Source organism: Dreissena polymorpha, chromosome 5, assembly GCF_020536995.1.
Source record: "Dreissena polymorpha isolate Duluth1 chromosome 5, UMN_Dpol_1.0, whole genome shotgun sequence".
NCBI lineage: Eukaryota > Metazoa > Mollusca > Bivalvia > Myida > Dreissenidae > Dreissena > Dreissena polymorpha.
Genome location: NC_068359.1, coordinates 32656762 through 32670505, shown reverse-complemented (window position 1 = coordinate 32670505; position 13744 = coordinate 32656762). Strand labels below are relative to the sequence as shown.

The 13744-nt window shown below is 37.8% G+C and overlaps 3 protein-coding genes across 28 annotated transcripts in view; 2 read left to right on the top strand and 1 right to left on the bottom strand.

The window, feature by feature from the left end:
* LOC127881760 (protein pigeon-like) overlaps positions 1 to 13744 on the bottom strand; it is a 238277-nt gene that overhangs the window by 19258 nt on the left and 205275 nt on the right. For 4 of the 19 annotated variants that reach the window (XM_052429867.1, XM_052429870.1, XM_052429875.1 and 1 more), the window contains exons 21-25: positions 12890 to 13007; positions 11076 to 11168; positions 10614 to 10702; positions 7171 to 7314; positions 6041 to 6111 (exon numbers count right to left, since the gene is read on the bottom strand). The exons of 5 other annotated variants lie outside the window; for them this stretch is intronic. In XM_052429867.1, the coding sequence (XP_052285827.1) occupies positions 6041 to 6111; positions 7171 to 7314; positions 10614 to 10702; positions 11076 to 11168; positions 12890 to 13007 (515 nt within the window). The remainder of the gene's footprint in view (positions 1 to 6040; positions 6112 to 7170; positions 7315 to 10613; positions 10703 to 11075; positions 11169 to 12889; positions 13008 to 13744) is intronic. 10 more of the 19 variants (XM_052429873.1, XM_052429877.1, XM_052429879.1 and 7 more) reach the window with 6 other exon arrangements.
* The window catches only part of LOC127881786 (uncharacterized), a 163763-nt gene that overhangs the window by 7735 nt on the left and 142284 nt on the right, over positions 1 to 13744 (top strand). For 2 of the 4 annotated variants that reach the window (XR_008050270.1, XR_008050269.1), the window contains exon 3: positions 2695 to 3253. Coding sequence is in view for 1 of the 4 variants with exons in the window: in XM_052429930.1 (XP_052285890.1) it covers positions 2695 to 3041 (347 nt within the window). In the remaining 3 variants the exon portion in view is untranslated. Of the gene's footprint in view, positions 1 to 2694; positions 4895 to 13744 lie in introns of those variants that run through there. The other 2 variants (XR_008050271.1, XM_052429930.1) reach the window with 2 other exon arrangements.
* The window catches only part of LOC127881766 (beta-hexosaminidase-like), a 193682-nt gene that overhangs the window by 50845 nt on the left and 129093 nt on the right, over positions 1 to 13744 (top strand). The window lies entirely within an intron of this gene.

The window sequence follows — 13744 nt, the reverse complement described above, 5'->3', positions numbered from 1 at the left end:
TTATAAAAAAAAACACTGTACTACAGTTATAATCTTCAACATTTTTGTAGCTGAATTTGAAAAATTCTGAAATTTTATGTACATGTATGTATTTATAATTATTTACTTTTAGCTACATGTTTTTTGTAAATGGTAAAGAACAAGAGTTATATAGAAAAATGTCAATATTAGTTGCTTTGAAACATAATTTTCAGTTATAAACACTTACAACAAACACAACCACAGCAATAATATCATACATGCTGATGTATGAAATATGTCTGCTGATATGACAGTTTCACTTGTATGTCAATAAAATGTGACGCTATGTTCACATATGAAAGCTATTATTGCTGTCAGGGATACAGTTACAACAGCTTACACATTCATGTGTACTTAGTCATTGTTCTGTTTCCATAATTTTGCATCCCCTCATTTATGAAGGGACCTTTTCATGTTTTGGAAAATTGACAAAATTAAAAAAAAAATTCAGATACACAAATTTTCTATGTAGTGATGATATTTGTGAGGAAACAGTAATACTGAACATTTACCATGCTCTAAAATATCAATTATATTAATCTTTAAACAATTTAAAAACCTGAAAACTACAAAGTGTTGCAATTTAGAGAGTTCTGTTGTTTCCGTTATATTTTGTGACACTACATGGATTGCTTATATTGAGTATAAAATACATCACTCTTTGTAGTGATGATATTTGTGAGGAAACAGTAGTACTGAACATTGACAATGCTCTAAAATATCAATTATAACTAGAAATGGCGCGGCAGAGGCCGACGCGTATCCCCACGCCGAATGTTTGACCTAGGTGTGCCCCAGGGTTGGTAATGGGGCCATGCATAGCTGAGATTGACCGTATTGTCATAAGAGAAGTTCATCATCAATTAGAAGTGAATTGGTGTAGAAATGAAGAAGTTATGGTAAAAGGCAATTTTGGGTGGGTGTGACATATGTGGGCAGGGCGCCCCAGGGTTGGTAATTGTGCCATGCATAGTTGAGATTGACCGTATTGTCATAAGAGAAGTTCAGTATCAATTTGAAGTGAATCGGTGTAGAAATGAAGAAATTATAGTAAAAGGCAATTTTGGGCGGGTGTGGTCTATGTGGGCGGGGCCCCAGGGTTGGTAATGGGGCCATGCATAGTTGAGATTGACCGCATTGTCATAAGAGAGGTTCAGTATCAATTTGAAGTGAATCGGTGTAGAAATGAAGAAATTATAGTAAAAGGCAATTTTGGGTGGGTGTGGTCTATGTGGGCGGGGCGCCCCAGGGTTGGTAATGGGGCCATGCATAGTTGAGATTGACTGTATTGTCATAAGAGAAATTCAATATCAATTTGAAGTGAATCGGTGTAGAAATGAAGAAATTATAGTAAAGGCAATTTTGGGTGGGTGTGGTCTATGTGGGCGGGGCCCCAGGGTTGGTTATGGGGCCATGCATAGTTGAGATTGACCCTAATGTCATAAGAGAAGTTCAGTATCAATTTGAAGTGAATCCGTGTAGAAATGAAAAAATTATAGTAAATGGAATTTTTTGGTGGGTGTGGCCTATGTGGGCGGGCGCCCCAGGGTTGGGATTGGGGCCATGCATAGTTGAGATTGACCCTAATGTCATAACAAAAGTTCAGTATCAATTTGAAGTGAATCCGTGTAGAAATGAAAAAATTATAGTAAATGGAAATTTTTGGTGGGTGTGGCCTATGTGGGCGGGGCGCCCCAGGGTTGGGAATGGGGCCATGCATGGTTGAGATTGACCGTATTGTCATAAGAGAGGTCCAGTATCAATTTGAAGTGAATCGGTGTAGAAATAAAGAAGTAAATGTAAAATAACCTAAAAAAATGAGTGATAATTTCTGACGCGGCCCCACCCCAACCGCTATTACTTTTGACCCAGGGGTCAGATCAAAATTCCAAATAGTGCGGGGTCGCACATATGCTCATAGCTACCATGTGTGTAAGTTTCAAGGTTCTAGTGCTTTTAGTGTAGGAGGAGATAGTGGCCAGGACGGACGGACAGACAGACAGACAGACAGACAGACAGACAGACAGACAGACGGACGGACGGACGGACGGCGGAGATAACCACAATATCTCCACCTTTTTTTCAAAAAGCGTGGGGATAATAATCTTTTAACGATTTTAAAACCTGAAAATTACAAAGTGTTGCAATGTGAAACGATTGAATAATTTGGAGAGTTCTGTTGTTTCCGTTATATTTTGTGACACTACATGGATTGCTTATATTGAGTATAAAATACATCACTCATTGTATGACCACAGACGTCTGAGTGGTCTAAGCATAAGACTTTTACTCCAGGGATCAGAGGTTCGAGCCCAGTTGATGGTTACCTATTTTTTCTTTCTTTAATCTACTCTTGTTTTTTACTGGAGCTTTTTAGATCCAATGTTTACATTTATCAATATAAAGCATTTAATGACTAAACTTCAATACATGCCAAAGTCTGTGAAAAGGTCCCTTTAACTCACCAATCGCATATCAACGTGCCTATCTTTTACCCAATAAACAGATACTTCATGTACTATTTATTATTCCGGATTTTATGTTAATATTTAAGATGTTGGTTATTGCCTCTTTATAACAACACATATGTAACACAAAATCGATGCATTCTGTTTATAAAAATTAGTAAGCAACTTCAGTAATTCAATATATTGATGTTACTCTGTTTTGCAGTAGACAGGTGTGTTGTGAGTCCCACAGGAGACAAGCTGTACATAATCAACCGCCTCCAGCACAAGCTCCTCACCCTGGCAAGGGATGGGACACTTGTGGCTACATTAACATTCCCAGCCGTAGAGTCCCCACAGGATGTACACGTGACCCCTGCATGCCAGGTGCTGCTGATCTGTGGAATGCAGATACTACAGATTGACAGTGAGGGTAGAAGCAAGCTGGCCACTCTGGTTACAGACAGGGATGGAGTGTACTTCCCACTGTCAGTCTGCTTCAGCAGCACCACCTCTTCCATTATTGTGGGGATGTTGATGAACAACAACATCATGGTGTTTAGAGTGAAATAGTGTGAACATGTATACAATGGTTGTTGTAGTATGTGATTAAGATTACAATTGCAATGTGATGTTGTGTATAAGAACTTGTATATTGAAATATGTTCGTAGATCAGTCAACTCCAAAATCAATGTAAATTAATGTCCCAAGAATAATAATGATTTTACAATAACCTACACACACTTGTTAGCTGACCAAACAGTTTTTCCGAAACAAGGTGCAGGTAATTATGAGTTAAAGTTTTTTTATCTGATTTTGGGGAAAGGGCCTGGCCTTTTTTGAGGAGAAAAACAAATCGCGTGAACACCGGATTTTGTGGAAAAATAAGGAGTCTTAAAAAATAAATTTAACATAGTTTAATGTTTTTAAAACAAATTCAAGGCAACTGATAATTTAATTATGCATTTTTTTTCTATTTTCTACACTAGATCAGGTTAACTTGTATATTAAATTAAAGGTTTCCAAAAAAAGAAAAAAAGATTTTTTTTTAGATATCAGTGTTTTGGGGAAAATCACTGTAAGAGGGGAAAAGTACGTCTAGGGGAAAGGGCTGATATTCGGCGCGTCTCAAAGAAGGAAAAAAACTGATGACAGTTACTGAAAACAAACCTTTATTAGGTTGGATGTGGGAATGGCTGTTCATATAATTTCCACACACACTCTAAGTGGCAAAGCTGAGCTTTGGCCAGTAATATGGTGGGATAATATCTAATCTATTCAACCCGATCCATTCTGCAAACAAATAAATGTATCATGTATGTGCCTTTCCACAGGTGTATGACGCGTGAACAATTCACTGAAACACTATCAATAAGTCATAAAACAACATTTTTCATCACTTTGACCACACAAAAAATTTCGATATAATATATATTATATCAGAATTTTGTTTGGTCAAAGTGATGAAAAATGTTGTTTTATGACATATTGATAATGTTTGAGTGAATTGGCCATGCACCCAACCCCAGCTGTGTGCCTCACTATATTCGTGAATGAATGTCAATGTAAGGTCAATGTTAGCAACCAATAATTTGCCAAACTAATAAATGAACCTTGCTCTTGGAAAACGGAGTACATGCATGAGCATAAAAAGTCATTTCAGATTAGCCTCTACAGTCCACACAGGCTAATCAGTGACAACACTTTCCGTTTGTATTGTTGTTTTTCTTTCAAAGGAAGTCTCTTTTTAGCAAAAATCCAGTTTAGACAGAAAGTGTAGTCCCTATTCAGTCTGTACAGGCTAATCTAGGACGACACTACTCACACACATTACGCCCTGATTTTACCACACAAGGCTCAAATAAACTTAACAGTTTAGTACTCCACAATATTACTGAATGAATATCAGTGAAAGGTTTATGTTGGCAACCAAATGTACGCCCAACATTTACATGCAGAATAACAGCCCCTAATGGTGGTACATTTGCGTTTTTTCAATGTAGTAAATACGACTTTGTCCGTGGAGAATTTCTATATAACTGGTATATGGGTGGAAATACTAAACATGACTTATAATCTGATGAGCAAAACAGATAATGATACACTATTGAAATTATGTTTGTATGTGTATCATGTTTTGAACAAAATTTAATAAGCTGATATATTTTAAATCTAACATGAACACAATGTAATACGTTGATATATTTTATAATTATGATGATGTTTTCGCAACTACAAACATGTGTTATCTTTTGTGTAAAATACTTTGTATTTTAGGCCTTTATTTGGGCCAACGTCCTTTATTTACTTAACCCTTTGCATGCTGGGAAATTTGTCGTCTGCTAAAATGTCGTCTGCTGAATTTCTTAATTAGCATTTTCTTCGATTTTTTTCAAAGAATACTTAGAGGATAATACACGGCTGAGCCGGGCCGGGCAGTGATAATCGGCCCGCAGGGAGCATAACGGCCCGAGGGCCGTTTGCGACCTGGGGCCGATTATCACTGCCCGGCCTGGCACAGCCGTGTATTAATGTCTATAATATATATCTTACTTTTATACTAAATTATAGATGGGCCAATGTTTTGAGTCATAAAATCAAACTATTCTGGTCCTTCACTAAAATTTATGAAGAACCAGCTTTCCGTACTTATATTTTCTTTGAATTGATTATGCAATTTATGACGTATCTCATGTGACGTAATTTAAATGACGAAGCTAGCTAGACGCTTTGGGTTTAAGGACAACAACACATCGGACTTGGAGTGTTTTTATTTAACAGTTAAATATTTTTTAAGCATTGAACGATTCGTGTGTGTGTTTACGATGGATTATTATAATATTATGAATGTGAATAACAGTGTTATATATGAAACTGGTTAGACTGCATTTTCGATTTCGTTAAAATGTCGAATAAAGGCTTAAAGCGATGTTTTGTTGAATAATTGATGGATTAAATTTAAGAAAAGTGTAAGTGAATTGTTCTTTTAACTGTTCAAATGAATTCGGTGTTGAATTAAAAGGGTAATATCTTTGATGAATAAGTCGTTCCTTTGTCAGTCGATCAAAGAATGTCTATCCACAAAGAATTGCCTGCTTACATCCAGTGCTTTAAAATGGAAGAGATGGATTGCGATGAAGAAATGTGTTCAGAATTTTAACTCGTCATGGAAACAAATTAAACTTAACAAAAATAAACATGGTTATTACACAACTTCGGCGAGAAGAACAATAACCTAAATGTTTTACTTTTTTATGGCTAAGACTGGATGTGGACGCCATTTTTTTCCAGTTGAACGTCACGCGCACACATTCTGAGGGCCGAATATAAATAATCGACCCTAGGGCCGAATATTTATAATGACCCGGCAATGGTGATAATGGCGTGAACACCTGTACAAATTTCTATATATAGTAAGGTATGTATTATTATCAGAATAGCAAACAGTTTGGATCCTGATGAGACGCCACGTTCTGTGGCATCTCATCTGGATCCAAACTGTTTGCAAAGGTCTTCAACATTCGGTTCCAGCACTGAAAGAGTTAATAAACTGAGTTGAATTTGTACTTGCCTGTGATAAGCTGAGCCATGAAGTCCCCAGTGAGCGGTACAATGCCATGGCGCACATACTGCAGGAACATCCTGCGTGAACAATATCAAATGTGCAGTCAATGCAAAGATACAAACACCCACAATTTACTGGTACAACATTCAGGCCAGAGGGCCTGTATTAACCAACAAATTCTAAGACTTAAGAATAAAGAAAGACTTAGTTCGAAGAAAAAAATGCTCAGTATTTGAATATATCCAGTCTACCAATGGTGATTTTTCCATAAACAAAACTTTCTTCATTAAGAATGGTGTAGAGAGGGGTGATAAAAGTCAAGTTTTACTCAGAATTAAAGCAGCTCTTGAATGTTCTAATTTAAAGAATATTCTCTATTCTTAGACTTAAGTTTAGAAATTGTTTGGGAATACGGGCCCAGATTAACTACTTAATGGACTGAAAAGGAAGGTTGGAGAAAAAACAGGTGCAAAGACCCCACTGTGTTACTTTTTAATGGAGTGTATTATATTGGAAATTTAGTGTAAAGCGTAAATCTACAGCAAAACAATGGAAAAAAATGTCGAAAATTTATTTTGCTTTATTAAGTTATTTATTCTTGAACAATATACACTTATTTATACATTTATGGGTATACTTTAAATGAAATCAAATTAATCAGATAAATAAGCGTAAGGTGAGACAAAATAATACAGACCATTAAAACATGTCTAAGGGTCAGACATGCCATAATTACAGGTGGAAATACAATAAACAAGAACGTGCTACAAGAAACTTCATACGCTAGCATTTTTGAAATCGACTCAAGCTACAGAAGTTATACAACAACAGAAACAAATGAGTCTCGTTCTGGGAAAACTGGTCTTAATGCATGTGCGCTAAGTACCATCCCAGATTAGCCGGTGCAGTTTGCACAGGCTAATCAGGCACAAAACTTTCCTAAACTGGATTTTCTCTCAGAGGAGACTTCTGATAACAAAAAATTCTATAAAGCAAAATGCGTTGTCCCTGATCTGCCTGTGCAGTCTGACCAGGTTAAACTGGGCCAACACTTTACGCAAATGCATTAAGCCCTGTTTTCCCGGAGCAAGGCTTAAGAAAGGCTAAAACCTAGACTTCAAGCAGTCAATTTCTACCTAAAGTGGAGACACCTGAAGGCCAGACAGGCAAAGTATGCCTGGAATCCCAGTGGTACAGGGAAGTACAGCTCCCTGGCCGTCATCCAGTAACGCTCCAACAGCTGGAACAACTCGTACTCATCCACATCTGCTCGCATGCACCTGTCGTGAAACAAGTGAACTGCAGTAGGACTGCTTACCCTTTCCCACTAAAAAGCAAAGTTGAAATGGCTATGTGCAAACAGCATAAAACCAAAACAGTCTGTGAGTAACTCGCAGTCTGTTCAGGTTTTATGCTGTTTGCTGCTAATCAGGATCTAAGGCTTGAAATGAAGCCTTTAAAACTTCAATCTCGTAAGAAAGGTATTTAATTCAATTAAACTTTCTAAGGGACTGCAAATGCGTCAAAATTCTTCTCTAAGGGGTAAAGGGTTCAGATATGTCTTAACTGCTTTATGGTTTTGAGCCATGTATATGTACTACGAGTCAGACATGCATAACAGCTGATGTAGATTGATCGTATGAAGCATAAAACGTGTTGAACATGTTGAAGTTTTATTCATATGACCTTGATGGCAATGGCAACAATTGCTTTAACTCATACACAAAATATTCATACAACATAGTGTATTGTTCGTAAGAGTTTGATACAGCAGCTAAAAGGTTAAACCAAGAAAACTAGAGCTTTGTCACAGACGTGAAGAATACCAAGCACATGCCGCATTGACACATAATATTTTGCATGTCGTCTTCACAAAAAACAGCGGAAACCATGCTCAATTTTTAAAATGCACTTAGGGACCCCTTGACCTAGTTTTTGACCCAGAAAGGCCCATGTTCTAACTTGGCCTTCAGATCATCTCCATAAAACTTCTGACCAACTTTGGTGAAGATCAGATGTAAACTACTTGAATTAGAGAGCGGCGATGCTGAATGTTAAAAAACGCACTAAGTGACCCCGTGACCTAGATTTAGGCCCGGAATGGCCCATGTTCAAATTTGTCCTAGAGATCATTTAGATAAAACTTGTGACCAAGTTTGGTGAGGATAGGATGAATACCACTTGAATTAGAGAGAGGACAACATGGTGAGGTTTAAAACGCACTAAGATCCCCCTCGACCTAGTTTTTGACCCGGCATGACCCATATGCAAACTTGACCTAGACATCATCTAGATACAACTTCTGAACAAGTTCGGTGAAGATTGGATGAAAACTACTTGAATCAGAGAGCGGACAACATTGTGATGTTTAAAACGCACTAAGTGACCCATGACCTTGTTTTTCACCCGGCATGACCCATATTCAAACTTGTCCTAGACATTATCAAGATACAACTTCTGACCAATTTTGGTGAAAATTAGATAAAAACTACTTGAATTAGAGAGCGGACAACATGGTGAGGTTTAAAACACACTAAGTGACCCCGTGACCTAGTTTTTGACCCGGCATGGCCCATGTTCAAACTTGACCTACACATCATCTAGTTACAACTTCTGACCAAGTGTGGTGAAGATCGGATTTAAACTACTTGAAATAGAGAGCAGACACCATGCTCAATGTGTAAAACATACTAAGTGACCCTGTGACCTAGTTTTTGAGCTGGCATGGCCTATGTTCGAACTTGGCCTTCAGATCATCTAGAAAAAACTTCTGACCAAGTTTGGTGAAGATCTGATGAAAACTACTTGAATAAGAGAGACGACACCATGCTAAATGTTAAAAAACGCACTAAGTGACCCCGTGACCTAGTTTTTGACCTGGCAAAGCCCATGTTCGAACTTGGCCTTAAGATCATCTAGATACAACTTCTGACCAAGTTTGGTGAAGATCGGGTGAAAACTACTTGAATTAGAGAGCGGACAACCTGCTGAATGTTTAAAACGCACTAAGTGACCCCATGACCTAGTTATTGACCCGGCAAGGCCCATGTTCCAACTTGGCCTAGACATCATGTAGATACAACTTCTGACCAAGTTTAGTGAAGATTAGATGAAAACTGCTTGAATTAGAGAGCGGACAACATGCTGAATGTTTAAAACGCACTAAGTGACCCTGTGACCTAGTTTTTGACCCGGCAAGGCCCATGTTCGAACTTGGCCTAGACATCATCTAGATACAACTTCTGACTAAGTTTGATGAAGATCGAATGAAAACTACTTGAATTAGAGAGCGGACAACATGCTGAATGTTTAAAACGCACTTAGTGACCCCGTGACCTAGTTTTTGACCTGGCAAGGCCCATGTTCGAACTTGGCCTAGACATCATGTAGATACAACTTCTGACCAAGTTTGGTGAAGATCGGATGAAAACTACTTGAATTAGAGAGCGGACACTTAATAAGGACCGACAGACCGATCGACTGACCGACAGACAAGTTCACTCCTATATACCCCCCTAAACTTCCTTTGTGGGGGTATACAAATTCCAAATCTTGAGTAAATCCTCTGGGGTTGTATTCCAGAAGCAACTTAAGTTAAATTTTATTTTTATCCTTAAATTGGGAAATTTTCTTAAGTGTTTCATTTCATATTGCACTAGATTGGCATCACGATATACATTTTAACAAGACTATTGCCAAGCAATATATGTCCCCTACCGGCTCCACCATTGTCAGAAATTCCAGCATTGTCAGAATATTTTTTTTCTTATTTGTTGCCATAGCAACCAGATTTTTTGACGTAGAAACAAAATGAAATGACATGCATAATCTCCATATTGCCATCTATCTATGTTTCAAGTTTCATGAAAAAATATGAAGAAATTTTAAAGATGTCACAGGATCCAGAAAACCACCATTTTCAGCAGTATTTCCAGTCTATTTGTTGCCATAGCAACCAGAATTTTTGACGTAGGAAAAAATGAAATGACGTGCATAATGTCCATATTGCCATCTATCCATGTTTCAAGTTTCATGAAAAAATATTAAGAACTTTTAAAGTAATCGCAGGATCCAGAAAAGAGTGACAGACTGACGGACACACAGAGCGCAAACCATGAGTCCCCTTCGGTGAAACCGGTAGAGGACAATAACATCATTATGCCAATATTATTTTAGGAATACCAAAAAAATATGTGTTTCCTTATTTAGTACAGAAATACAAAACATTGTAATTTTCAACTTTAGTTAAATTATTTAAGAAATGACTTAAGATGTTTCTGGAATACCACCCCAGATGATACTCCATTTGAGCTGCATCATGCCTAAACAGGTCTTATGCTATATGCGACCAGAATAGCTCTAGCAAAGCTTGCCCTTAGGCGCCGTCAGGAGCTTCCCTGTCTGCTTAGGAGACCAAGAAACTTTGTGTGACTTTAAAGCGCACAGCGTAGCTCCTGACCAGATTGCGGGATGCCACAGGCTGGTCTGGTGCTATGCTGGACGCATATGGCAAAAGACCCATTTTCGCATGATGGGACTTTCTGGAGTGATTATTGAATTTACTGTAATGCTTGCTCACAGGCTAGGAAGGCTGCTGTCTTCAGGATGTCCTAAATGTTGACCTCTCAACGTCCACAGCAAGTGACACAGCAGACGACTTTGTGTTTGCTAAAAATAGAAAGATGATCTCTTAAAATAGAAAAAAAGGTTTCATGAATGTTAAACTTAGGTATAATTAATTTTAGATGAATCATCTAGGTCCCGGTGTCGTAGTGGATATGGTGTCTGCCTAGCGACTGGGAGGTCACTGGTACGATTGTCACTGTGCAAGCATTCTTTAGATCTCCCCAATGGACACTTAAGTACTGGTTCTACACAGGAAAAAGACTCAAAAAGGTTTCAATAAGCCTTAGGCTTTAGATACAGAGCTAAAATAAATTGGTTTAAACTAGATGAATCATTTATTACCAAACTGATTTACTTTTGATAAATTTGTTATAACTTGAAATATCTAGCAATCACAACATGTGCTATGTGTTACCTGGCAACTAACATAATCCTTTGCCGTGTTGGCCTTGACCTTTCCATCCTTCAGTAAGTATGTCAGCATGTGTTTAGACAGCACCTCTGTGGTCTGAACATCACAAATACCCTACTTTACCATGTATCACCAGCACTTTTATACCCTCAAATTTTAATAAAAAATGTGATCAACCATTTGCGCAGTAGTAAAATGGCCCCTGATTTGAAATCTGATTTGCCAGGTTTCTTTATTAAAAAACTTTTCTCCATTTTTGAAATAAATAAATCGGGTGAATGTGATACATAGTTGCCATAATACATGGTAATGAAGGATAGTGAGAACTTGGTAAGCATTGGTAATAAGTATTTCAAAGGAATTTGCACCATATGCAAAACCATCAACACAAACTGCAATCTACATATTTAGTAATAAAATAGTCCAAGTTTCAATACGATTTAATAATAACAATATGGAAGTATTTGACTATGTATTAAGTAAAGCAAATATAAAATCTATGTATTGCAATATAAAATAACTTCACAATGAACTATAAATAATATTAATTATATGAGTAAAACAAGAGTTAACCAAAATATACATGCAGCTATAATGCAGTATTGAAACTTCGCTTTAATGATATTTTTCTTTTCAAGAAAGTATCTTCTTAGCAAAAATCAAGTTTAGGCGGTAAGTGTTGTCCCTGATTAGCCTGTGTGGACTGCACAGGCTAATTTGGGACGACACTTTATTCAGAGGCATTAGACCCCATGTTCACAGAGTGCGTCCCAATTATATGCCTCCCAAGTAATCAGATCAATTTAGATGATCAGAGGTAGAAGCATACTCTTAATTTCATGAAGAAAGAACTTTCTTGATGCAAGCTAATGTGACCTTGACTTTTGATCTGGTGACTTCAAAATCAAAGTGCCTCTACTTTTCCTTTGATGTAACAAGATCGCAGGTCTAAGCATCTTTAAAAATTAGTGCCGAAACAAATTTCCTGTTAAAAGACCCTGTGATGTAGACCTTTGACCTAGTAACCTAAAAATCAAAAGGCATCTTTCATTTGTACAAAGTAACCACTATACCAATTTTCATGATCTTATTTGAAAGCATTTTCTATATATTTTGCGGAATCAATGTTACAAGACCCTGTGATGTAGACCTTTGACCTAGTGACCTCAAAATCAAAAGGTGTCTTTCATTTGTACAAAGTAACCACTATACCAATTTTCATGATCTTATTTGAAAGCATTTTCTATATATTTTGCGGAATCAATGTTACAAGACCCTGTGATGTAGACCTTTGACCTAGTGACCTCAAAATCAAAAGGCGTCTTTCATTTGTACAAAGTAACCACTATACCAATTTTCATGATCTTATTTGAAAGCATTTTCTATGTATTTTGCGGAATCAATGACCATCACTGTGACCTTGACCTTTGACCTAGTGATACAAGCCCCTGACACCATCACCTTTGACCTGCTGATTTTGAAATGGAGAGGCAACTTTCTTTCCTCTTTACTAATTTGAATGATTGTAATTCAAAGCGGCCTCTAGCTTTTGCGCAGAAACCAATGGTCTACTGACCAACAGATAAACTGACAGACATACCAACAGACAAATGCAATGTATGAAAAGTGTTGTCTCGGATTAGCCTGTGCAGTTCTCACAGGCTAATCAGGGACGACACTTCGCTTTTATGGATTTTTTTGTTTACAGGAGGTCTCTCTTCATAGCAAAAAACTAGTGTAAGTGGAAAGTTTTGTCCCTCATTCGCCTGTGCAGACTGCTGATATGTTAAAATTTAAAGGTCAAATCCGGTTGGTACCAAGTTCATGAGTGTCTCAGAGGCCTCCGTGACCCTGTTTCCCTGTAGGAAGTGTGGGGCCGTGCCCAGGATGGTGTCAGACTTGCTGCCATAGTGACCCACTGCCTCACTGTCTTGCCTGAGGGAAAAAATATTTGCCTTGTCATGGGAAAACTGGGCTCAATGCACATGCATAAAGTGTTGTCCCAGATAAGCCTGTGCAGTTGCCACAGCTTAATCAGGGACGACACTTTTCCGTCTAAACAAGATTTTTGCTAAGAAGACACTTCCTTAGAATAAAAACACCATACAAGTGGGAAGTGTTGTCCCAGATTAGCCTCTAGGGACTGCCTGCACAGGCTAATCTGGAATGACACTTCACGCACATGCATTAAGCCCAGTTTTCTCAGAACAAAGTTTATATGCAGATATTTCATTGACAGTTGGGAATAGTCAATTCTTGGTGTCTATAGGGGAGATCTAAAGAACCTTCTATCAGCGGGGATTGACCTGTGACCTCCCAGTCACTCAACAGAAAATATATCCATTACGCCTAACCAATGTCTATTATATAAAATTATAAAAAATCCCTGCCAACATGAAACTGAACAAGATTTGTGTTTGTCAGAAACACTATGTCCCCTTCTGCACCGCTTTGAAGCTAAATATTTGACCTTTGACCTTGAAGGATGACCTTGACCCTTCATCACTCAAAATGTGCAGCTCCATGAGATACACATGCATGCCAAATATGAAGTTGCTATCTTCAATATTGCAAAAGTTATGGCAAAATGTTAAGTTGGAGCAAACACACAAACCAACAGACAGGGCAAAAACAATATGTCCCAACTATAGTGGGTGGGGGACATAAAAATA